The sequence below is a fragment of the Vombatus ursinus genome, unplaced genomic scaffold (assembly GCF_900497805.2).
Source record: "Vombatus ursinus unplaced genomic scaffold, bare-nosed wombat genome assembly UNPS02014805.1, whole genome shotgun sequence".
Lineage (NCBI taxonomy): Eukaryota > Metazoa > Chordata > Mammalia > Diprotodontia > Vombatidae > Vombatus > Vombatus ursinus.
Window position 1 is genome coordinate 2,570,505 of NW_020954583.1, and position 26,929 is coordinate 2,597,433.

Genomic DNA, 26,929 nt, shown 5'->3' on the forward strand with positions numbered 1-26,929 from the left:
TCAAAATTGGGAGCAATTCAAAACGAACACGATTCTGAACAGAACTAGTGCATTCATTGTATTCTTCATCTGGATGTTTATAGAGCCGTTCAACAGTATAATAGGATTCTAAGGAGCGCTCAAGAAAAAATACTGAGAGTGCACAAATCCTGAGAATCTCCAAGTCATTTGGCAAAAAATGAGCAATTGTTTTATAAATTAGACATTTAGTGTTTGGATCATCCTGAAGGTCCAGTTGTAGAGCACATCCACATATTTCAACACAAATTTGTAAGCCTTCTACTTCAACCTGAAGGAAGAAAAATTTCTTTTATTACTATATAAGAATTTTATTTTGGCACTGCACAAATTGAAATGAAAGCACAACAGCATCTCACTTATTTTCCCTTTCAAATTTGTCCCCTTCCAATTTCCTTGTAATAAAACCTTCTGAAGGTGTTTCAGTAGACTTTAAAGGAAATGTCTAACTCTTACATTAAGTTTATATAGCACTCAAACACATATATACACAATATGTTAATCTACATATATTCACAGCTTGGAGACATATAAAAATATTTCATTATATCATCTGTCAATACTTATTCATGGAGCATTAATAAAACAAGACAAGTAATAATTCACAGTGAGACAAGTGAAAATCAAATTGGGATATAAAACTGTTGAGACAAATATTAATAGAAGAATATTAAAACTTATTTCAACTATTAATGCTTAAGATTAAAAACGTAATCATTCTTAAAGTTGTCAACTTTATATTTTCAAATGAAACAGGACAGCTGTATAATCCTCTCTTTCCAATAAAATCATAGAATGTGTCAGAAACAGTAACTTTATCAAATTTCTAAATCCCAATAGTGGGTTTCCATTTTCATAAATTAATTAGATACTGGCCGCTATAGTACACAGACTAAATTTCCAGTACTTTAGAGAATTTCATGTAGTACATATCTGGGGGCAGCAAACAGCAATTACAACAACTCACATTTATATACTGGATAATGTTACTTGATAACAGGGTTTTAAAAGACTCAAATGTTAATCAATAGAAACTTTTTCAGAAAATGGTATTAAATAATTTCATATGATACTTGATTATGTGCAATATAAAGTCGGTCTGCAAATAATCAGGTGGGTCCTTCCAAATGAGGGGAAGAAAGTTTATTTTAAAAGGTTCAAATGAAGTACCAAGAATGCTATTAATGAGGTAAATATCAAATGAAAACTTATGTGAGAGAAACAGAACCCAAGAGAAGATAAATGAAATACCTTTCAATTCAGGCTTTGAAAACTTGTTTTGGTGACTTGAAAGGCAATAAAATTAGTTCTTACTTGAATAGGGCTCATTTATTATCGTTAATTCAAGCGATATCTAATGGCCTGAATGGTTTTGGATACTCTAAAAACTTCTAAAAGGTGGGCATGGCACATATACAAACAAATAGCAGACTTCTGTATTTAGTACTAAAATTCAAATGATGTAACCAATTATTTTAACACATTTTGAATGTGTGTACCATCTTTCAATTTCCCTTCCTAAGCGGCTGAAATGTAAAAATAAGCTATAATGGACACTTGCCTTCCATATTCTAAACACATTATATAGTAATTTTATGTGTTTTTATTAGATGCTTTGCACTTAGTAAAACATTTAATAAATCTCTGACAAATCTGAATTTCTTGAATTTAACTCAAATGATAAAATAAATAACAAAATGACAAGATCTTTCAATAGTACTGCAATATGATTATGGATAGCCTGAAAATGTTTATATTATGAAAACTAGGAATATTACAATTTCATATGCATACTAATGACAGATGTAAAAATGAACATGTGATAAGTATAAAGTAGCTATGACAAATGAAAATTTACCTTAAAGACTCCTCATTACATGTATTAATCATATACAAAGTTGGTTAAATGGAGCCACAATGAAATATAGGGGTGCTTTTCCTCTCCATATCTTTGTGTTCAAAATTCAAGCTAGAATTTTAGGGAAGGAATTAAAGAATCTTCAAGATTCTGCTTGATATATATGTTAAGGCCCATATTGAGAAACATACCCATTTAACAATGGGCCAAGCCCCTTGATTTGGGGCTTAATTTTTTTTTATTTTCACAACATGTTGAATACTAAGAATCACAAAATTTGAAACCATCTATACACATTAACAGTTGGCACTCTAAATGAAAGATCCTTGTCCAGAAACCAGAATGAACATTGCACCGGAAGAAATCAAATTTATTTATTGATTATTATTATTAAGTAAAATCAGAAGAAAAAAAGGAAGTTGCAGCTAAATGGAAAGACACCCCACAAGTTGTCCTTGGAGAGGCAAATATAGGATTTAGCAGAGCTGATTTTACCATATATCCAAAGGCAACAGGTAACATCCTTTCTTGGGACACTTGGTCACTTTGAATTTCACAGCTTATGATAAATGTTTGTAAAAAACCCACTATGAATTGCAGATTATGTGCCAATATCTGTTGCAAAGGATGAGGAGGTAGAGAAATACTATGAACATGAAACGATCCTCCAAATTAAACCATCAATTACTTTAATGCTCAGTGACTTCAATGTAAAAGCAAACATAGGGGATGACTGTGAAAAAATTGTTTAAAAACATTGTTCAGGTCTAAGAAACAAACAAAAAAAAGAGGCCAAAAGCTTCTAGATAAAGCAGAAACCTCATGCTTATATACTATGAACACTATCTAAGTGAGATTTAGAGGTACAGAACACCTAGAGATACCTCTTACCTCCTTCCCTCCATTGCCCAATGAAGTTGATTATAATCTAACAGACAGGAAACAACTCAGCTACCAATGTTGAAAATCACTTTGAGCTAATTGTCTTTGTACAGTCAGGCCAGCAACTTGTTAGAGGGAACCCCTCACCCTACTACCCTCAAATCAACATCAAATTAGAAGAATTTAATGAGATGCTATGTTGAGCAAAAAAAAACAACTCTAACTTGACCTTTTTAAAACAAGCTTTTGATGCTTCTAAATTAAAACTGGATAAAATAAGAGATGTTAACATTTAGTTTCCTAATTATTAACTAAGGAAACATAATTAATATAAATCAATTATCACAAGAGGAAAACAAAAGAGCCTACAAATTTTCCTTCTCTTTACGAAGCAGAGACATGGCAACCAGGCTTAGAGTACAAACCCATTTGTAAAATCTTAGAGAGGAAAATGGTGAAAGATTATGCACTGTATCATTTCTTAAAACAGGGAGAAGTAGAGAAGGGTAAAAATTAGTTTAGGTTAATCTAAGTATCTACACAACAAAATCCAAGTGGAGGAAGAATGTCTACTCTAAGACCATGAAATGCAGTTTAGTAGCTAGTCCATAAAGCTGATGGAGAGGTCACATATCTTGGTCAGATACTGTGGGTGGATGATGAATAGCAGTGCACTTGATTGAATATGGAAAATTGTGCAAATTAGTTTCTGCAAAGACAATGAGAGAACCAATCATTTCAGATCATTTTAAGAGTATTTGAAGATGTACCTGGAATGGCAACAAACATGAAAAAAGATCTGTCCAGATTTCTATTTGATTAAAAAAGTTATTTGAATATGAGGCACCACATCTAGATTCCTAATGTAACAGTCTCCTATGTGCTGCATGAGGAAGTAAAAATGACATTAAAGAAGCAATGAAATGGGAAGAGCAGCTAGAGTAGACCAAGTATTTACAATGGAGGTTTATGCTGGAAGTGACACAATTTTGAGGATGCTAGGTGACCTGATTCTCAAAAAATCTGAGGAGAGAGATCATGTGTTTGTTTTGAAACAACCACCACCACTATAACAACAAAGCTGCCAACCAATATGTCTACTTTTCTATCTTGAGAAAATCTTTATGAAAAGAATCCAAATAGAAATCAAAGATAACCTTTCTAAAAATATGGAACACATTTAATTTTCACATAATCCAAAGCTTATAATGAAATTGCAATGATCAGCATCTTAGTTAAAAACCAGGTAGACTTGCTGACAGCCCTGGTTGTTTCTATTATGTTTGACTTTTTAAAATTGTTTTATTATTGCATTCTTTTTACATAATATCATATCCTAATATATCACTCCCCTTAACATCTTTAAACAAAAAAAAGGGGGGGGGACAACAAGAGGTTATACCTTTCACATTTGATACTCTGTAGCAGACTATATATTTACAGTCAAATAAGTGACTAAAAAGCAGAGAAAACAGAGCATCTTACATGCTTAATTGATTTTTAAAAATTATTTGAAAAGTAAAAGGCCATCTTAAAGGCTCTCTTCCAACAAATTGTCTCCCACGAATATATTACAATCACAAAATATTTCTTGAGAGATGCAATTACAGATAACTTTGATGAGTCTGTGATTGTTAGTATAAAATGAAGGAAAAAAATAGGGAGAAATCTACTTCCCAAAGGTGTCTGACACTATAGTGGAAAATATTTATTCCCAAGTCTAAACGTAATAAAAATTCCATTCTTCGAATGGTCCTATTTTCAGATGACATTGTATAGACTGTGTCAAGCTCTGGAACACTGCAGAGGGTCCTAAATGAAATCCACAATCATTTAGAGGTTTAGATATCTAAATATCTACACAGGAAAATCCAAGTGGATGAAGAATGCCTACTCTAAGACCATGACATGTAGTTTAATAGATAGTCCATAAAGCTGATGGGGAGGTCACATATCTTGGTCAGATACTATGGGTGGACAATGAATAGCAGTACACTTCATTGCATCTGGAAAATTGTGCAATGTTTTTGGCGACTCCAAGTTTTTCCCTGAAATGAAGGAGTATTAAAAAAAAAAAAAGCAACATGATTCTAGTGATTCTACAGAGCTGCAAAGGATGGAATATCACATGCAATGTCAAGAGATCTAAAGAAAGATCTATACTACAGTAGGTGGACCTACTATGAAGGTTTTATAGAAGGTCATGAACAAGTCTTGCACAGGATGAAAATATGTGGATAGTTTCTTTACTATTGGAGTATGTACCCATATTGTAAGATTTATCAATTATTGAAGTATTGAGTTTAAAAAATTTTTTATTTTTAAAACTACCTTAAGATTAAGAAAGTAAAATGTTTACCTGATTTCAAATTTATTGTAACTTAGTGTCTTAATATGTTTGAATCAAGCTTCTCTTAAGAGTTACTACTGTGCAGACAAACAGGTTAATCTGAAAATTAGGTTAGTTTCTGTATATAGGCTTTAACATACAAATTAGCAACCAGATTTTTAAAAAATGTTGGAAATCAAAAATCAGATAGATTTTGGAGTAAAGCTAAAATTTTGTCCCCAGATAAAATTGTGTCATGAGTGAATGGCAAAATAATATTAAATTTACTTTTTTCCCCACTTAAACTGTCTTTTCATGTATAGTCCCAATGTTTACATCATAGAATCATGTAAAAAGAATGTTAAGGATACCTTAATTCTCTACCTCTTTATGATTAAATACTCTTTTTCAGCAACATGTAAGTTTCATTTGAAATTGAATTATCGTATTTAATTTAAAATGCAAAATTAAAAAAATTTACCTCATCTTTTATTATTTTCATGAAAGGAAAAATGACTCTCACATTAGTTGCTGTCCTTAAAAGCTGGTAGCATTGGTCTACAAAAACTTGCTTTGAAGGATTAGATTTAAGTTGCAGTTTACTCCATATGAAAATCAAGTCCCTGTAAAAGAAAAAAAAAAATGTAAAAATACCATTAAGCTTAGTATTAGCTATAGCATCCTGTTCTGTAGTAGGCTGGATGGGGGGTATGCAAAGTAAGTGGAAATGGTACATAATCAGAAGTCATCTAGTCCAACCCATTACATCAAAGCTATCATCACTTAAGATATCTGACAAGTGGTTGTGATTATTCATATCAGTCTCCACCCTATTCTTGCTGTTAGATATGAGAGGCAGAAGCTGTTTAAAAAAAGGGGGGGGGGGCAGCTAGGTGGCCCAGTGGATAGAGCGCCGGCCTGAAGTCTGGAGGACCGGAGTTCAAATCCAGCCTCAGACACATAACATTCACTAGCTGTGTGACTCTGGGCAAGTCACTTAATCCCACTGTCTAACCAAAAACAAAAAAAAAAACCCCAAAAAACAAAACAAACAAACAAAAAAAAAGCAGTGGCAGTCCTATGAGTAGTGGGACCCCAAGCTAGATCAGATGCTGGCAAATATAACCATATGATTATAACAAATTCTGATACTTAGTAAAAGGTCTTTGATGTGTATATGGAAAAATATTTCAAAAAGGCTATCTTGCAACTGCTCAATAATCTTATACTACTCTTGACTCCTTATTTCACTTCATTATAGCAATTCCAAACTTTTTCTTTTCCTATCTTGCCACCAAAGAAAATGTCACCGTCCAAAAAAACATAGTGGAAGACTTAGCTTCCTACTACCCATCCTCATTTTCTCAAGCTATCTCAGTATCAACACCCTTGCTTCCTTCTCGCCAGTCACAGTAGAGATATCCTACTAATCATAAAGATTCATAATCCCTCTGTTCTCAATCCCACTTCCTTTAAGACTTAAGTAGAAGTGCATCCCTTCTTTTAAATATATGTTTAATCTCTTGATCACCACTAGACTCTTTCTCAAACACACTACAGTTTCTCCAATGCTTAAAAACTGTTTCTTTGACTTTTCTATCTTCTCTCCCTCAATGTCAAACTTTTTGGGGAAAATGTGTCTACAACCAGTCAACCCACTGACTCGTCATCCACTTTCTCCTCAGCCTGATGCAATCAAGTTTCTGCCCCCATCATTCCACTGGAACTGCTTTAAGATCATTAATGATGCACTAATTGACAAATCCAATAATCCTCCATTTTGGCCTTTTGCAATTTTTGATCATCTCATCCTAGAAGATGCTCTCATCTCCCTCTACTTTAACAGACATCACACTCAATCTGCCATCTGATCTTGTCTCATACTGCACTTGTCTCCATTCTGATCTCCAGCCTCCTTTGGGAAGAGGAGAGGCTTCTTGCACTGAGTGATGAACATTCTCACCTCTGGTCACACCCAACACATCCCAGTGATTTTAAACATCTGGAGATCATCATCCAATCCCCTTATTCCAGTCCCCCACCAATCAATTCCTTATTCCCATCCCTGTCAACCCTTCCATCGCAAAGATCCAATCAAATACCACCCACCCCTTCAACTGTGCCCCATGGAAGGCCTGTTTCAAAGGCAACAAACTTCTCTTCATCCTAAGTGTTTTTCCTCTTCCATTCTTTTCATTTACTAGCTACTACTGAAACCTGGCTCCACTTTGATGACACAGCTTTCCTGACTACCCGTTTTCCAGTACTGGCTGTTCCTTTGCTGGACCCTCATCCAGATCTCACTCTCTAACCATAGGTGTCCCATAGGATTCTGTCCTTGGTCCTATTCTGTTCTCCTATATTACTTGGTGATTTAGTCAGCGCCTATGGACTTAATTACCATCTATATGCTGATGATTCTCAAATATACCTATCTTGTCCTCTTTACTGACCTCAAATCTTGAATCTCCAATTGGATTTCAGACATTTTGAACTGGATGTCCAGTAGACATCTTAAACTCAATGTCTCTAAAATGAAATTCATTATTGTTCCCCCTAAACATGCTTCCTAAATTCCCTATTACATTAAAGGGCAATACCATTCTCCTCATCACTCAGGCTCACAACCCAGGTATTACCCTCAGCTCCTCACTATCTCTCTCTTAACTCCTTTATTCAATATATCTTCTCCATATATCCAATCTGCTGCCAAGGCCTTTTAATTTCACCTTTGCAACATCTCTTGAATACGTAGCTTCCGTAGCCTTCCCTCCTCTGTCACTGACACCATCCTAGTGCAGAATTTTATCATCTCCTTGCCTCAAGTCTCTCCCCTCTCCCATCCTCTAATCAGTCAAAAAAAAAAAAAAAAGATTTTTCTAAAGTGCAGGTCTGACCATGTTACATTCCCTACCCTTCACTCAAAACTCTAGAGACTCGAAATTGCCCCCAGGATCAAATACAAAACCCTCTATTTGGCATTCAAAGCCCTTTATAACCTTGCCCCCTACCTTTCCAGTCGTTTTACACCTTACTCCCCACTATGCACTCCTCAATCCAGTGATACTGGCCTCCACGCTATTCCACGAACAAGACACTCCATCTCTAGGCTTTGGTTACTTTCTCTGGTTGTCCACCAGGACTACAATGCTCTCCCTTCTCATCTTTCTGCCTACTGGCTTCTCTGCTTCATCTCATTTTTCTCAACCCCTCTTAATTCCACTTTCTTCCCTCTGGTAATTATATAATAATAATATATATTTTTTAAAACACACACACACACACACACACACACAATTTAGTTCATATTGATTTGTTCCTTGTCTCCTCCATTAGACTGTGTGCTTCTTGAGTGCAAAGACTGTTTTTTTGCCTTTCTTTGTACTTAGCACATAGCAAGTGCTTATTAAGTGTTTACTGACTGACTTTAATTCTTATCCTACTTTTCAGGGATCCTGTCTCTTTTCTTCTTAGCCCCTTAAATGGGTGTTTCCCAAGGATTTGTCTTCTGTTATCTCGGGTTCTTCATTCTCCCTCTCCTATTCACATCTAAGTTATCCAAGTCATATTTATTCTCACTGCACACACCAACTCCCCACCTCCCCAGGACAGATCCTTATTACCTCTCATCTAAACTATTACTACAACTTCCCAACACATCTTCCAGCCTTCACTTTCTCCCATTTCCAATATACTCATTATACTATTATAAAAAAAAAATCTTCCTTACACTCACATTTGTAATGCCACTTGTCTGTTCAAAAATCTTCATATTCTTTGTTGCTAACCAAATAAACTTCAAACTTATATACTTGGTGTTCCAGAACTTCTACAGTTTGGAAATAACCTGAGTCTTGTTATTCCCCTCCCACACAGTCTAGATACATTACAGCCAAACTAAAGTACTTTCCCTTCCCCCTACCCTGAAAATGTAGGATGTTCCTATAGCTCTATGTTTTCATTCAGGCTGTCCTATATTCCTAAAATACTCTCCCCTCCTCTTTTTCACCTATTAAATTCCCCCTCCTCTTTTAAGTCCAACAAAAAAGTTCCCTTTCCTTCAGGAAACCATCCCCAATTTCCATGGTTAGTAATAAATAACTTTCCCCCCAAAACCTCACTTAACACTTTTATTTTACATAATATTCTAACATATTATGTAGCAGCATACATTATAGTTATTTGTTGATGCCTTATGCCCCCCTACTAGACTATATATACCTTATGTAGAGGGACTATGTCTTATGTAAACTTTATATTGCTGCCAATACATAGTATCTGTTTGCTTTGTAAAAGTAGGTAATTAATAATGGTTGTATTTCTATGTCATTATCATAATATGATAAAGATCTGGGTTCAACTGCTGCCTCCTGGCAATGTGGCTTCCATCTCATGTTCTGGATTTTCTCCTACCTGATTTCCAAGCTCCTTTGGGAAGAGAAGTTGTTCTTTCCACTCAATGATGAACATACTTGGACCTGTTCACACTCTATACACCCAGTGATACTGAACACCTCTAGATCATACAAATTCTATTTCCCATTCCTTACCTCCTGATTCCTTATTCCCATCCCTCTCAAGCTTCTCATCCCAAAGTCCCATCTAAACACCATTAATATCCCATTCCTCTAGAATGTCTGTTCCAAAGGTATCAAACTTCCTTTCATCCTAATTCTTTTTGTCCCTACTCCTTCCATCTTTGACCAATCACTGAAATCTATCTCTTTCCCTATGATACAGTATCCCTGTCCACCCTTTCCAGTGTTGGTTGTACCTTCACTCATTCCCTCAGCTAACTTGTTAAGACAGGAGAGCTAGAATATTCCTTCTTCCCCATTGCCAATTCCAGGTTTTCCTCCTGCCTCCAGCACTCAGTAACCTCTCTTCCTTTGAGGTCTGTGCTATTCATATATACCACCCAATCAAAATCCTGGTAGTTGTTTAGTATATAGACCCTATTACTCCCCTTTCTTCCTCAATTCAGTTCCGGATCTAGCTCACAAATTTTCTCTTCCCCTCAATTCCTACTCTCCTATGAATATACTTCATCCCATATACTGACTGTCCCTCAAATATTAACTACTCAGTTTCTTCAACCTACTCATTTCCCATGACCTCTTATTACTCTACCCCACCTCAGCCACAAACATGACCATACCCTTGATCTTGCCATCACTCACAAATGAACCACCTCCACGTTCATGAATTTCAAAATCCCCTTCTCTAACTATAGTGAATTGGCTTTCCACCTCTTCTCCTCTGCCTTCTATTAGAAAATAATATACTTTATCCACACTGACACTTCCAATCCCTTGACCCTTCAGTTCTCTTCCAGGCAATTTCCCCTGCAGAAGCCTCTCTTTCCTCTTTTCCTCATTTTAACCTCTTGGTGAATACATTCAACTCTATACAGTCCTTCTCTCTTGAATCCCTAATGCCTTTACCATATCACTGATAATGCCCTTCCGAGCTTTAGCCTGGGATCACTCCCATAATTTGCAGCCTTCACAACTACATACATACATGCATGCTGCTTCATGAAGGTGGAGAAAATCATGCCTCCATTCTGACTCAGTCCCACTATAAATTTATGTAATTTATGTTATACAACCTCAACTGGGCCCTCACTGCTGCCAGGCAATCCTTATACACCTCCACTATTAACTCACTATCTCACTCTCCACTGCAGCTCTTTCAAAACTTATCCTGTCTCCGCAAACATCCCATGCCTAACCTTAGCTACCCCCCACCCTCTCAGCTGAGAATATTGCCTACATTTTCTAGAAAAAATTGAGGCCATTCATTATAAGCTGCCTCTTCATCTCATCACTTATATGGCTTCTGCCACTATCTCCACCCCTGTCTCAGTCAAAGAGGTGACCTTAATCCTTATCAAGTCCCACCGCTCTAATGCACAGGCCATCTCATTCCTTCTAGTCTCCTTTAATAGACTGTCCCCTCCATCATCCCCACTCTATAACTTTTCTTCATTCTCTCCCTATTAGTTCCTTCCCCACTGCCTACAAACATGTTCAAAGGGCTATGTACAATAATAGCTGCCTCCACTTTCTCTCCTTTTTATCCATTACAATCTGGGTTCTGACTTCATCAATTAACTGGGTTGCCCAGGGTCACACAGCTAGTGTCTGGGGTTGGATTTAAACTCAGGTCTTGTATTCTATCCACTGAGCCATCTAGCTTACAATTTATCTGACATCTAATCTCGCATCTCTAAGTGCCTACTGAACATCTTGAACTGGAGGTCCAGCACACATCTTAAACTCAACATGTCCAAAATTGAACTAATTATCTTTCCCGCTAAACTATCCTGCTCTCCTAACTTTCTTATTACTAAAGAGGACAATACCATCCTCCTAGTTCCTTCTGGCTCTCAACCTAGGTATCATCCTCAACTCATTATCTCTCAACTCCCTTCCGCCCCCTCCCCCAATATATCCAATCTATTGCCAAGACTGTTGGTTTCACCTTGGTAAATATCTTGAATATACCTTTTCTCTTCTGATACTGGCACCACCCTAGTCAGACACTCATCACCCCATGCCTGGATTGTGGCAATAGCTTCCTGGGAGGCCTGCCTGCTTCAAATCTCTCCCCACTTCAACCCATCCTCCACTCAATCATCAAGGTGATTTTCTTAAAGTGAGGATTGAACCATGTCACCTCCATCACCCCTACTCCATAAATTACAATGACACTCAGTAGCCTCCAAGATCAACTATGAATCTTCTGTTTAGCATTCAAAGATGTTCATAACCCCTTCCACCCCCTCACCCCTCCACTCCTACCTTTCCAGTCTTCTTACACCTAACTTTTCATCTTGTATTCTTTGATCCAGTGCCACTGGTGTCCTTGTTATTCCACATACAAATGCTTCTGGCATTTTCTTTGGCTCTCCCTCATGCCTGGAATATCCTCCCTCATCTCCACTTCCTGGCTTCCCTGGCTTATTTCAAGTCCCAACCTCAATCCCATTTTCTACAGGAAGCCTTTGCTAACTACTCTTAACTCTAGTGCCTTCCCTTTTTAACTGTCCCATTGGATTGTGAGCTCCTTCCTTGTGGGCAGGGACTGTCTTTTACCTCTTTTTTGTATGCCCAGTACTTAGCAATGTACCTGACATGTAGTAAGTGCTCAATAAATATTTAGTGATTGATTGATTTTATACATACTGGGTGTGTGAAACTAGGCAACTACCTTACTTTTCCTCTCAGTGCTTTAGTCAACTAAGACCATTATTTTGCAGAGAAAATGCTGACATGCATTGAGTTTCCTTACCCAGGACTTCCCTATATCAATCTGTCCTTTGGCAGCATTTTATTGAAATTTTAGTTTTGGCAATACTTGAAAATAGGCCTCTAAGGTTCTATATATATATATATATATATATATATATATATATAAAAGGTTACTTTAACTTCAAGTATAAATGGATCATATTTTATACTTGCATGTGATTAAGATATACTGGAAACATATTCAGTACAATATATTAAATGCCAAAGTTTGTTATTTTATAACAGATAAGAAGTTCCTAAGTGGAAGTTTAAAAGCACCAGCTATTAGACAAATAGTATTTTAAATCAGACATGCAACAAAGAAAGTGTTGAAAGTTCTTCCCCTAAAGAAAATCTAAAGGTTAGATAGAATGAAAAGAACTATTTAAAAAAAAAATGTGATTCAGGCAAGAACCATTCATTCACTTAAGTTTTCTTTGTGTTTAAATGCATGTCCTTTTATAAAATTTAAAAAATAAATTTAACTGTTTTATAAAAGTTAAATAGTAGTACTTTAAAAAATTATGAGGAGTGATTAAAGTAAATGTCTAAAGGAAGGCAGTGTGGTATAAGATAAAAGAATTCCCCAAGAGTTCGAAAAACCTGGGCTTCAAGACCTTTCTGACATAGCCAGGTTCTGTGACCTTGAAAAGGTTACTTAATCTCTCAGTGCCCCAGGCAATTCTTCAAGACTAAAGCAGCCAAGTGGCAGAGTGGAGTGCTCAGCTTGGAGTCAGGATGACTTGAGTTCAAATGTAGCCTCAGATAGTTAATGGCTGTGGGATACCAGCCAAGTCATCTAGCCTCTATCTGCCTCAGTTTTCTCAACTGTAAAATGGGGATAAAAACAGCTCCTATCTCCCAGAATTGTTTTCAAGATGAAAAGAGGTATCTAAATGGCAGCTAAGTGGTGCAGTGGATAGAGCACCGGCCTTGAAGTCAGGAGGACCTGAGTTCAAATCTGGCCTCAGATCAAACACTTGACATTTACTAGCTGTGTGACCCTGGGCAAGTCACTTAACCCCAACTGCCTAAAAAAAAAAAAAAAGAAAAAAAAAGAAAAAAAAAAGAAAAGAGATATCTGTAAAGTACATGCTTGGCAAATAGCAGGTACTATATAAAAGTTTGTTCCTTTACCCCTAAAAGCTATAGTTGCTGATTTGCATTGGCTAAGGGAGATTCCTTATTGGATAATCCCTACATAAACGAAATCACTGGTGCAAAAGGAAAAAAAAATTCTAAAATCAAAACAAAGCCAAATATATTAATTAATATAAAATTTGCTAAGTAAATACACATTGCAGTTTTAAGGTTAAAAGAAAAATGATAGAAGATATAATTCTTGCTTTAGACCAGCTCATAGACTACTTGGAAAAACATAATATACCTAAATGAAACAACCAGAGGATAATTGCAAAGCAATATATAAATAAATACCAGAAATTTCAATGAATATGTTAGCCATCAGTGTGGATGTTCCATTTAGTCCACCAAACTAGAGAATTTTACAGCTCAAAGAATTTTAGACATTATTCAATTCAACTCTTTCAATCGGTAGCTGAACAAACCCAATCTAGTCCAAATCACAAAACTGGTTAGTGGTAAACATGGGACTAGGATCCAGGTCTATCTCTAGTCTAAGGCTATTGGTCACTATATTACAATGCTTCCCTTTTATACTTAAATATTTTTATATCTGCTTTTTAAAAAAGCTGTAAGAGCTTCAGACAATCTAAACTGATGTCAGCTTTATTATGATCCTCTTGGAATTGATAAAAAATGATGGAAAAACACCAGTTATTTGACAGCATACTTGCTTATTTTTCTAAAGTTCTGAGTTGAAAAGTTATTATTCGAAGTGGCACTCTTAAACTGTCAGTTATTGGAAGGGTTTTAGTCATGCCATGGACATAGCTAAGTGGTCTGCTGTAGAGTCGTTTGGGTCTACTGGACCCAATGAAGTGACACCTGCACAAAGGTCTGCAAGGTTTTTCCAACGACATCTTCTGATCAGAGAAGGAAGAAAACTATTAAAGAGAACTTAACCTAGCCTAGCCTTTTAACAGATGTTATGAGAAAGTTCTGAGTTAAATGATTCCTCCAAAAGTTCAATTTCCTTCTGACAGATTTTATAACTGGACAAACACAGGAGACACAAGATCATGCCAAGACCTGTCATAAGAATATAATTAATTCTACTTAGGAAACTAGATCCTAGAGCAATAGATAGTTTTATGAAACCACATAAGGAGGATGGTGCCAGTGTCAGAGGAGGGAAGGCCATGTATTCGGGAGATGTTGCAAAGGTGAAATAAAACTCTGACAATGGCCACACTGGCCCTGACTGGGAAAAATGATCAGGGTAGTTTTATTTTACAATGGAAATAAATAATCTTGTTAGCTAGGTTAAAAAAAAAAGATTGGTTTTATGACAAAGGAAATAAAAAAAAAAACCCGTTGGCTTATGTTCATCAATTTCTCTAGGTTGAAATATAAAAACTTCTCACATCTAGAGTATGGAGACCTCCCCAGGAGGAATTATGCTTTGGTTCATATAGAAATTTAAGACTACACTGGGGATGAACAGTCTACCCTAATCATGCCACATCTGGAGTACTAAGTTCAGTTCTGAGCACTATAAGACATTTTAGGGAGGTCACTGACAAAGAATACACTTAGTGGATGGCAACCAGGATAGTGAGGGAACTGAATACTTCATATGTCACATGAAGATTAGCTGAAGGCATAAAGGATGTCTAGCTTGCAGAAGAAAGCACTTAAGGGAAATATGGTAGCTATTCTATTTTTAAATGGCTGTAATATTGAAAGGGGTTGAGGCTTGTTCTGCTTGACCCAAGAGATAAGACTTAGGAACAATGAGTGGAAGCTGCAAAGTGGCAGATTTAGAACAGAAAAAAAATTTCTTAATAATGAGAACCTTCCAAAGATGGCATGAACTATTTCAAGAAGTAATAGGTTTTTCTCCATTGGAGGAGAGATGGCTAATAATGCTATTGGGGGCAGTGCAGCATGTTGGAAAAATGCTGGCTTTGGAAACAATACTACTGTATGATCTTAGGCAAGTCCTTTAACCCCTCTGTCTGTTTCTTCAACTGTAAATGATGGGCTGAATTAGATTACCTGTAACCTTTCTTCTAACACCAAATCAATGATCTTATAAATGCTTTCTTGAGATATAAAGGCTGGCTTAGATGACCTCTGAGGTCACTCCCTGCTTTGCAATTCTGTAGGATACAAATCTAATATCTTTTTCCTTCAGGTTTCTAGTGAATGGAGAGTGTTTTATTTTTTTCACTTAACTAATCACTATTAGGAAGATAGCCATCTGCTACAAAATACATAATATGACTAAAAGCAAATTATTTAACCTTTTTGGGTCTGACTTTCCTTCACTTTTCATCCAAAAAACAAGGTGGGAAATTTACTTAATTTTAAATCCTATGGAAAAGCATGTCTCATTGGGGGTGAAGAGAAATGAGTGATATTTGATGGGAATATTTTAAAATAACTTCTACAATGACTGACAACCTTTAAGTAGAAGGGTAGGGGGAAGATTTCCTTACTCTGGAGAAGTAAAAAGATTAAGTAGCCTGAAGGTACATGTTTACTGATTATATCTTGAGGGCATATCATCTAGTGATGGTACTTAAGGACATTGGCAAAGACCTAAAATCTACATCTATGTTCCAAGACCTGTACCAGGCCTGTGGAAGGGACTTTTAGGTAACGAGTTTAATTCCCTCCTTTGGGTTTTTGTGGGTGTCTTTCTGGTGCCTGGCATTTAGGTGACTAGAAGGACATTTAAGGAGAAAATACCTATTTGGACTGTTTTTCAATCTCAGTAAAAAAATAACAGAAGGATCATAGATGATAAAATGGACAATTTTGATCACAGAGAATTAAAAGTTTTCAAACAAAACCAATGTATTTAAAATTAGAAGGGAAACAGGTAACTGTGCGAGTGGGAGGAAGCTTTAAAGCAAGTTTAAATGATTCATTTCTAAGATACATAAGAAATGGACTCAAATTTATAAGAATAAGAACCATTCCTCAACTGATAAACAGTATAAGAATCTGAAGAGGAATGATTCCTATTCTTACCAAGGGAAAAAAACTCAAGCTATCTATAAGCACGTGAAAAAAAAATACTACAAATCACTAATGAAAATGAAATGGAATGAAAATAAGAGCAACTCGTGAGATTCCACCTCATTCTCAGAATGCCAAACAAAAAATGAAAAATCATAAATGTTGGAGGGGCTGTGAGAAAATAGGAACATTAATAGATACATCAGTTTGTGGACTTATTAACTGGAAACAACCATTATGGAAAGCAATTTGTAATTAAACACAAAAGTTTCTAATCAGTGTGTATACAATGACCCAGCTAAACCACTGCTAAGCCAGTCCTCAAAAGGGATCAATAAAATAGGAAAAGGTCTGATGTTTATAAAAAGTATTATTAGGAACTTTTTTTTTGTGATGGCAAAAAACTGGAAAATACAGGGATGTACTTTAAGGCCATTAAAGAATGGCCATAAAAAATAAAACAAAGAATGGCTGTGAATAAGTTGTAGCATATGAATTATCTGAGGATACATTCTCAAGTATGGCTAAAGAATGTGAAAAGTGAAACTGTTCAGGTGAAAAGAAAATCCTGTGAAGGGAATAGGGCAATTAGATCATTAGATGTAGGTTTTTTTGCATGGATGAGAAGAAGGCTGTTAGGATATATATTTGGCTCCAGATTTTTGATATGATTTCATGAATTCAAGGAAAAGCAAAATTTAAGAATTGTCAAATTAGGATAGCTTGTCATTTGTGGCAAAGAGGTCTATTGCTACCTCAGTAGCAAAGAGATCTATTGCCAGTTTCTCCCATTTTTGAAATTTGCTGTCTATATTTCATCCTGATTCCAGGACTTTTTTGCTTGACCGTACTGCTTGATGCTGAGGAAGTCAGTGATCCTGTTGTCTATTCTTGCTACGTGTTCCTCTGGGAAGCACTGTTCAGATCTGACTTGTGTACAGAGAACTGAACAGGTTAAATGTAGCAAATGGTCACCAGGCTACTTAGTAGGATTAGGACTGATTTTTTTTCAAAGTCTCTCTGAAGGCTTTTTATAAATAACTTGCTTATTTTTAGTCCTAACAGAATGATGTGGAGGGACTCTTCCTAATAAGAACAGATTCCCTGAATTCGAAAGTTAGGCAATATATGTATGCTCCTGACAATGAACGAACTATGAATGGTCAAGTAAGGGAGAGGTGACATACAGCAGCCTTAGCATGTTCATCACACTAAACAGCTCTTAAAGCTTGAAAAGTCAACAGAAGAGGATTCCAGAATCATAGTGAATCACATCTAACTCAAAAAGGACCATCATTTATTCCAACCCATACCTAAAAACAATCTATTTTCTAACACTAATGATAAGAAGTTATTCAGCCTCTACTTTAACATCTCTAGTGAGGAGAAATCCACTACAAAGTGAGGTAATCATCCTACTTTTTATAGCTCTAAGTTCTTCTTTATATCAAGTTGAAATCTGAATCTTACAGTTTCCAGGTATTACTGTAGTTTAGGTTTCTAAGGCTATGACGAAGACAGTCTACTTCTGCTTTAAAGTCCTCGAAGGCTTTACCATATTTCTATCATCCTCTCCTCTTCCACTCTGTCTTTTCTATATATAACCCAGTTACCTCCACTGATTCTTATATGGCATGATTTCCATTCTATCAATTCTGATCTCTCTCTTCTGGATGTGCTCCAGTTTGTCAATGTTCTCCATAAAATATGGCACTGAAAATTGAATGTAATATTCCAGACATGGTTTGACCAAGGCAGAGTTCAGTTGGACTAAAGAACATTTCCTATGTCCTGGTCACACTTTGCTTAATGAAGCTTAAAATTACATCAAAGTTTTTTTTTTATTTTATTTTGTTTGTTGTAGTTATTGTTGTCATTCTTCACTCATTTTGAGCTTGTAGCCTATTAAAACTTCTAGATCTCTTTTATACAAACTGTTGTCTAGTCATTCTGTACTTATTGACTTTTTTTTTAACATAAGTATAAAATTTCACATTTATCCCTACTAACTTTTATTTTTATTAGATCTAATCCATTTCTCTAGCCTACAGAGATCTTTCTTTTTTTTGGACCTACGTTTCATCAACCAACGTGTTAGTTATCGCTTCCCAAAATTTGATAAACACAACTGCTATGGCTTTATCCAAGCCACTGGTAAAAATGTTGACCAGCACAGTGCCAAGGACAGATATTTCAACCAAAGACACCTCTCCTTTCAGACTGAAATTGACCCATTAATGACTACAATGAGTCTGATCATTTAACCAGTTTTGAATCCATCCAACTAAACTATGTAGGTCATATCTGTCCTTTATGTCTACAAAGATTGCATTAGAGACTGCATCAACTGCTTTGCTGAAATCCAGGTATGTTATGGCTACAACATTTCCCTGAATGATCAGTCCAGACACCTTGTCAAAGAAGAAAATTAAGTTAATCTGCCATAATCTGATCTTGATGAAGCTATGATAGCTTTCAGTGATGCTAAAAATGTTACTTCTCTTTTCAAAAGCTCAAAAATACATTTTGAAAAATGAGGACTCAAAGATCACCAGTCTATGCTATAAAGATTTAGCCCACTTCCCTAAGGCAGCATAGTATAATGAGCATAGAGCCAGACTTGGAGTTGCAAAGACATGGTTTCAAACACTCCTTCTGACACTTACTTTATGACCATAGGCAAGCCACTTAAATACCCTGAGCCACAGTTTTCTTATTTGTAAAGAAAAAAAAAAAGAGCCGAAACGGATGGCCTATAAATAAATTCCTTCCAGCTGCGAATTTATGATCTTCTTTTGTTCTCTTGAAAAAAATATAGGAACATTTGCCCTTTTTCAGTCTTGTAGTACTTCTTCTGTCTTCCATGATCTTTCAAAGATTTCCCCAATAGCAAATGAGTTGTTGAGTTCAAGAGTATGTGACTGTGAGTAACTCATATGGGGTCTGGCCAGGAGAAGAGCATTAGTAAGAATTACAGAGGTCAAGAAGGAGTAAGTCATGTAGTACTGAAATCTAAGTTAGCAATGTCATTGGCTAAATGAAACTAAAGACTTTGGAATCTTGAAGAAAAGTTTTTCTTACCTTTAAATTAAAATAAGTTCCAATATATGTACTATTTGGGAGGAATAATACAGATTTTTAAAATTTAAAGTTTAAGCCTCCTGAATTCAGGATGATAGGGAGCATGAAACTTTTTCCCTTGATCTACCGTTTCATCAACTACTTATTAAAAATGAATTAATGAAGTGAAAGAAAAGCTGCAAGTGTTTACTATGTACTGAGCACTATACTAAGATCTAGGAATACAAATACAAAGGCAAGACAAGTACTGCTCTCATGAAATTTACATCTTAGGTGGCAGTGAGAGGGACAACACATAAAAAGGGAGTGGTAGCCAAAAGAAGGGTATTTTGGCTTAGGAAATCACAAGGGTAGGGAGGGAAGCCATAAAGGAGTCAATTCACATAGCTTTTCCAGGAACAAAGTGGTACTTTAATGATTACTATTTCCATAACAAGGGAGATATAAAGTGGGAATTCAGTGGCAGGGCAGATGGTCAAGAAATCTACCAGAGAGTTGGATGATAAGAAAAGGCAAAGTTTCTACTGGTCAAGCCACCAGGGCATACTCTTGTCTCTTATCAGAAAAAAGTCTTGAAGAGATGTCTCTGGATGTCACTGAAATATAAAACAAACTCAATGATTTCAAGAAAGATTAGATTATGGAGGTTTGTATTTGCGAGGTCTAGAACACAAAACCAATTCAACCAATTCAAGTAAGTGGGGATATTTTGTTCAGGGATATAATTTTAAAGAGTTTCATAAACATATGAAGATAGATGTTATGAGATCCAGGAACTAAGGCTCAGAAGGGTAATGATTTGTCTAAGGATTTAGGATTGAAGAAGACTGAAGAACAAAGTATGAATCTACCTTGGATTATGGAAAAGTTTCTCTAGTTCTCCAAGGAAGAAGAATAGTAGATGATGAGTGTCAGCTTTAAGTATTTTTTTGACAGGGTAGAGTAAAGCAGGGGTTGAGGGAATTCAGGAAAAATACAATGAGGATATCAGGTAATTGGGTAGCCAGGTGGTACAATGGATAGAGCATCAGGCCAGTCATGAAGTCAGGAAGACTCATCTTCTTCAGTTCAAATGTAGCCACAGACACTTACTAGCTACGTGACCCCCGACAAGTCACTTAACCCTGTTTGCTCCAGTTTCCTCATCTATAAAATGAGGTGGAGAAGGAAATGGCAAACCACTCCAGTAACTTTGCCAAGAAAACCCCAAATGGGGCCACAAAGAGTCGGACATGACTGAAAAACGATTAAACAACAACACAATGAGGACACAGGGGCTGTGGATCCTGACTGCCTACAAGAAAAAAGATCAGGAAGTCTGATATGCCATCTCTGATTATGAGTAGTGGCTATGGAACACCACTGATTCAAAGTTAGATACCTCACCTCTACTCTCAATGTATAGATAAGGATTTTTCCTATCTTTGGCGAAGGAGGTTTCACTGGACTGACTGCAAAGTCCTTGGTCTTTATTTTTAGGTAGTTCTATTTCTATGAGATAGGCCTTAGTCCCCACCACCACTCTTCCACTATCTCCACTATCCTCCTCACCTCTCAAATGCACTAAGACTTTTGGGACATGCTATATATAAATATATTCTACTGACTTGATTGAAAAGATTGTGAGGCTTATTCTGAAAGGTGGTTAAAGGCATCCTCTGTTGTGAGACTTAACTACCTTTCCTCATCAAATATAATTATGATCCCAGAAAACAAGTATTTTTCATCAAATACAGGAAGCTCGTTTGATCTCCTATGAGATCACACCAAAATAAAATTAGCCATGGTATCTGGCAATCACCACACTTATAGATACTAAACTCATACCATCCCAGGTGGTTTGCATAATAGGGAGAGAAATAGCTAATGTCTTCTGAGATTCTTCTAAAAAAAATCTTCCTGTAATAGTCAGTGATCTATAGGTAAAATCCCTCTGATATAATTACATACATGACCAATGAAGACTTTTACTGCATTAAAGCCAGCCTGATAAGTGTTTCTGGATAGGAGTCTATATTTTGAAATTAGAATATTGAGGTTGGAAGAGTTAGTAGTTATTACTAGTAGCTTTGTAGTAGTTAATCATGAGACTCTTCTGTCATGGGGATAGATGTAAAATGTAAAGAATATGGTTAAATGGGAACAATTTATGCCAAATAGCAAGTGTAAAAGAACAGTAGATTCAGAACACCTGAGAGACTAAGGCAGGGTGATTAAAAGCCAAGAAGAGTTACAAGAGTTCAGCCAGGATCTGTAATGATTCCAGGGAAATACTTCTAATTTATTCCATTATTATAACTTTGTCAGATTAAAGGGGTTTGGTTTGAGCTTCAAGGTAAGCTTCTAGTTGCAAGGCAAGAATTCTCTAGGGGATGACTCATTTAAAGAAGATCTGGGAATGGAGAGAAGAGATAACTATATGCTCTATCACAGGGCCCTAATAAACTTCTGACTCTGGTATTAAGAAAAGCAATAATGGGGGCAGCTAGGTGGCACAGTGGATAGAGCACTGGCCCTGGAGTCAGGAGGACCTGAGTTCAAATCCAGTCTCAAACACATAACACTCACTAACTGTGTGGCTCTGGGCAAATCACTTAACCCCAACTGCCTCACCACTAAAAAAAAAAAAAGGAAAGCAGTAATGGCAGTGTATATGTGTCTGTCTTTGATCCCAGGGAAATGGATATGCATCTAACCTGACCTCTTCCTAGAATATGGAAACAGGAAAGGCTCAGCACCACTACAGAGTTGGCATCAGATAGAACCAGGTTATGTGCAAATCAACAGAAACCATTTAAAGACAAGGTTCCTTCTCTAGACTGCTTGGTAGTATAGGCTTGGCTTTGGGTGAGGGCCTAGCTACTTGTATTTATGACTCTAGTATCCTTAGCTGAGCTGAGGGACCTCACAGAAAAAAACGCCTGCTTGCTATATCCTTCTGCTGTTCCCATCTTGTTCACCATATTAACACAAGAAGATTCCAAGTACAGAAGATATATACTCCTTTGTGTCTACATATTGATAGTTAATTGAAAAGGATCTTGATAACAGTTGATAATTCTGTTAAATTAATAAGTTCTTAATTACCACTGCTCTAAGGTCTGCACATACTGATGCATCCCCCATCCATTTATACCATTCTGACTGTATAGGATGAGGATAAAGGGGAAGTTGGTCCATACAGAAAGAACACTGAGAGAAAAGGAAAGAAACTAGGAGTCCAAGGGGAACACTGCAAGATGTGGGGAAGGCCCCTGAGGTTATTCAGAAAGGAACAGAAAGGGAAGGAAACAAGAAAGAAAGAGAAGAAAGCAAAAGGCTGACCACTTGAATAAAATGTGGTAGAAAAAGAAGATAAAAAAATTTAGGATAAAGATTAATGGTCTAGAAGCTAAGTAGATCTCTAGACTCAGAGGGTGCCAAACTTTTATTCAATGCCCCGAAGTGCAGAGATTAGAATTTGGCTGGTCAACACAGAAGGGAAGGGAAATTCTTTTGGATTTACCTAAATTCTAATACTGTCAATACTAATACTCAGAACAAAAGAGGAAAAATTGGAGTTGCCCTTGGAGCTGGCCTTAATACAGCTGGGAAGCAGGGAATACGCTCTCTCTCTCCAGCAGGTCTCGTAACCAAGGAGACTTGGGATAATTAAAAGTTTTCTAAAAACTCTTAACAGTATATGACTTTTATTTATTTTAACAGCTACCTAATGATTCCTCTATCTCTAGAAAAGCTACGTACACACACACACATACAGTAAAAATTGCTTTAAATTTTTTTCTTCACACAATACTAGAAATAATTATATTTTTATAGTAAGCTTTTGAACAAGTGTAATTTGGAATTTGAAATCACTGCTAATTCAGGAAAAAAAAAATTTTCACCCTCAAGATCTTTACAAAATTATTGTGCTTGGCAAAAAAAAAATTTCTTTTCAAATTAAAATGGACCATCAAAGTAATAAGAAATAAAAAGGAAATTATCTGATAGCTTTACAAAGCCTTATGGCACATTACAAATCGCAAATTTAGTCTGAAGGGAAACTTCTTGAAGTACAGACTATTCTACATTTTGTCTTTAAACCCCCAATGCCTAGGATAGGTCCTTATTTTGGGTAGGTACTTAACAGATGTCTCTTGCACTGAAATGAACTATTGCTTTTTCTTAAACATTTCTTGTAAATTATTTTTTGAAAAAACTTCCCTATTCTCAATCTCCAATAAGTTACAATTTCACTTCTACCATAATTATGTAATGAAAAATTGGTTCCATAAATCATACTATTTCAAACAAAAATCTATATTCAAAGGAGAAAGTCTTTGATTCCCTTACCTCTAATTCTCTGAACTACATAATAAACAGTAAGTATATTAGAAGATTTGCTTAAATGGTTAATTTTCATTTGTTAGTCAGTACAAAAATACTTTGCTATTCATAGGAGAAAAACTAATACTCTTAATGCCACTTTTATTTTGCAAACATACATCCCAAACTCTGCTACTCAATAATTCTCCCCTTCATACTGGGAGAGTTTCTTATTAGAAACACTTACCAAATACAATACATGTCCCCATTCTGGAGCTGTGGAATTAGGAATGATTCACAGAGCTGCAAGGCTAATGTGGTCTTGCCTTCTTTTTCGGTGTTACAGATGATATCAATTCCATTCTTACAATCAGTTCTCAATACATGCTATAAGTTTAAAATAAGACTGGTTCACAGAAATACATATAAACATACAAATACTTGTACAGTTGAAATTAAATTATATTATTCTACAGTAGAAGTAACTGATGCTTAGTTTTCTTCCATGAAGGTCTATGTCTGAATTGGTAAAAGTTGTCTAGGGAACAGATTCATTCACTAAATTAAAGGCCAGAATAGTTAATTTAAACATTCAGTATCTTAAGAATTGGTTTAAAAGGCAATTATTAAGTTTCCACAATTCTTATTTGACTTCTTTAAATTAGTTAACCTCTTTTCTTTCTATCATATCCAAAGCAAATTTTCTTGGTGTCTATTCTGCTAGTTTCATTATCTGCTTTGTTACATTATTTGTAATTCAACATAAAAATGGGATGAAATAAGTTACCAGAAAAGAAAAAAAAAAAACTTGGTTAGTGGCTTTCTTAGAGCTTTGAGAATTAATCTAAAAAAGAATATGCACATACACACCCACTATATCATTACTTATTTCACTAGATTTATTCTCAGTACCTCCTGAAATAGTTGATCTTCTAATGGTGACATATATAGACATGTGAAGAATGCTTGATGGAAGTACAAGTCTTTACTGATATCTGGGTGATTTATGCAACATTTGATAAGAGCCATTGCCTCTGGTATACGTTCACAAGCAATAAGGTATCTGGCACGCAGTTCAAAGAACAGTGGGTTTTCAGAGCTCAAATATTTGTTAACTATATTAGAAAAGAGAAAAAAAAAAGTTATTTAAGAAATAGAATTTAGCAATTCAGTGTCCCCTAAAATTTTACTACTTTAACATTCCAGCTTACAAAATAATATATAATCCATTATGCTTTGCTTTAACAAAATTTAATTTTATGACTGGAAAAGGGGTGAAAATGATAATAATATAAAGACTTCAAAACTCTGATAAACGCAGTGATCAATTATGACTTCCAGAGGACTAATTGTGAATCACACCTCTGCCAACGTGGCAGAATACAGATGTGGAATGAAGTATATAATTTCGGACTTGGCCAATTTTTGTGATTATGAGTGTGTGTGTGTATGTGTGTGTGCGTGCATGCACATATGCTCTTGTGCCTGTAGGTTAATCACTGGGAAGTGACAGTGATATAAAAAGAAAAAAGTATCATCAAACTTTAAAAAAAAGGGGGGGGACATGTCAGGCACCCAAACTATCATCTTTCTTGTGAGTCTAAAAAAGTACTTAGTATTTTAATTTAGGTTTTGCTATTTTAAGCTATATTAAAAAGCTCCTAATTTAAACTGGTTGTGGGAAAGCAAGTCTAAATTAGTGACAAGTGTAACTGGTTTGGTAATTTAGACTCAGGTTTTGATTGTTGTTTTGGTTTGCACCTATGATTTCATCTTTGTACGGAGCGCTGGATGAAGAAATTCGCTTGAGCAACAACTGTTCTTCAAGTTAAAAATGCTTAGAAAAATGACTGGGGGACTGAGAGGTTAAGTGACTTGCCTAGTTTGACACCAGTCAGTAACTGTGGAAGGCTAAATCTAAAGACAGGTTGTCCAGAAGTTCTAGGTCATTCTGACTTTAAGAGTCCAGAGCCAGTCTTCTATCCACTAGTCTACATTGCCTCTGTTAAAAATTCTGCTGAAAGTAATAATGTTGGATAGAGCATCGGCCCCGAAATCAGAAGGACCTGAGTTCAAATCCGGCCTCAGACCAAACACTTGACACTTACTAGCTGTGTGATCCTGGGCAAGTCACTCAACCCCAATTGCCTAAAAAAAAACAAAAAACAAAACAAAAAAAAGTAATGTGTGTGGATGTGTATGTATGTATGCGTATATATGCCAAATAAAGGTACTTTGGAAATCCACCCTAGTTTAAAGACAAGAATTATGATTTATTTCTAACATAAATAAAAGCTGATAATATATTCTTCTTGTGAATACTATTAATTCTTTGCCTCTACACAAATTATCCCCAATTCTAAACTGCCTTCAAATATAAGTAGTCTCCAACTAACTAATGAGTTATGGTCTTAAGTTATTTGTATGGAATTAGAATGACCATATATATGGTCACACATCTATTACATATACTCACGTTACCACGTTATTACTTTCAACTAGAATGACCTTTCTTACAATAAGCGTAAATATATACATGGTAGTTCAGTTTCCAGACAACCTACAAAGACCAATTCAACATAAACTACCTTAGCATAATGGTATATGTACCATGAAACCTAACTACTACATGTAAACAGTATTACACAGCATCAGAGATAAATTACTGTGCATTCAGAGTTCTGATTTGAAATGTTAGTAACCCATGCTTCCTGTACCTCTAGTAGTGGGGCTGAGGACACCTCTAGCAGGTGCTGTTTACCATACTTTGAGATGCAATATTCAGCAAACTAGGCTGATGAAGAAGAGGAGGCTAGAAAAAGGGGGATCAGAGGGTAACCAGATTCCTCTTGCTAGTCATGTCTCAATTCTGTCTGGTGTCTCAAGGACTTTTTTTTGGCGGGGGGAGGAGCTGAGAGAGGGTTAGGAGCACCAGGATTATACTGCATGCCTTATTTCTTCTTCCCAGTTTTTTTTTCTTTCACGAATCCCCTATGGAAAAAAAAATAGCTTTTCTCCTACCCTCTTCTATAAAGCAAATGCCTTTTG

General features: G+C 36.0%; 1 protein-coding gene across 1 annotated transcript in view; it reads right to left on the reverse strand.

The window, feature by feature from the left end:
• Positions 1 to 4: 4 nt before the first annotated feature.
• Positions 5 to 26,929, reverse strand: part of LOC114051732 (zinc finger protein Rlf-like) — a gene marked incomplete at its 3' end in the record, with an annotated part of 91,135 nt that continues 64,210 nt past the window's right edge. Inside the window, exons 5-8 of the mRNA XM_027874173.1 lie at positions 24,794 to 24,996; positions 24,129 to 24,268; positions 5,569 to 5,710; positions 5 to 289 (exon numbers count right to left, since the gene is read on the reverse strand). Coding sequence (XP_027729974.1) covers positions 5 to 289; positions 5,569 to 5,710; positions 24,129 to 24,268; positions 24,794 to 24,996 — 770 coding nt within the window. The remainder of the gene's footprint in view (positions 290 to 5,568; positions 5,711 to 24,128; positions 24,269 to 24,793; positions 24,997 to 26,929) is intronic.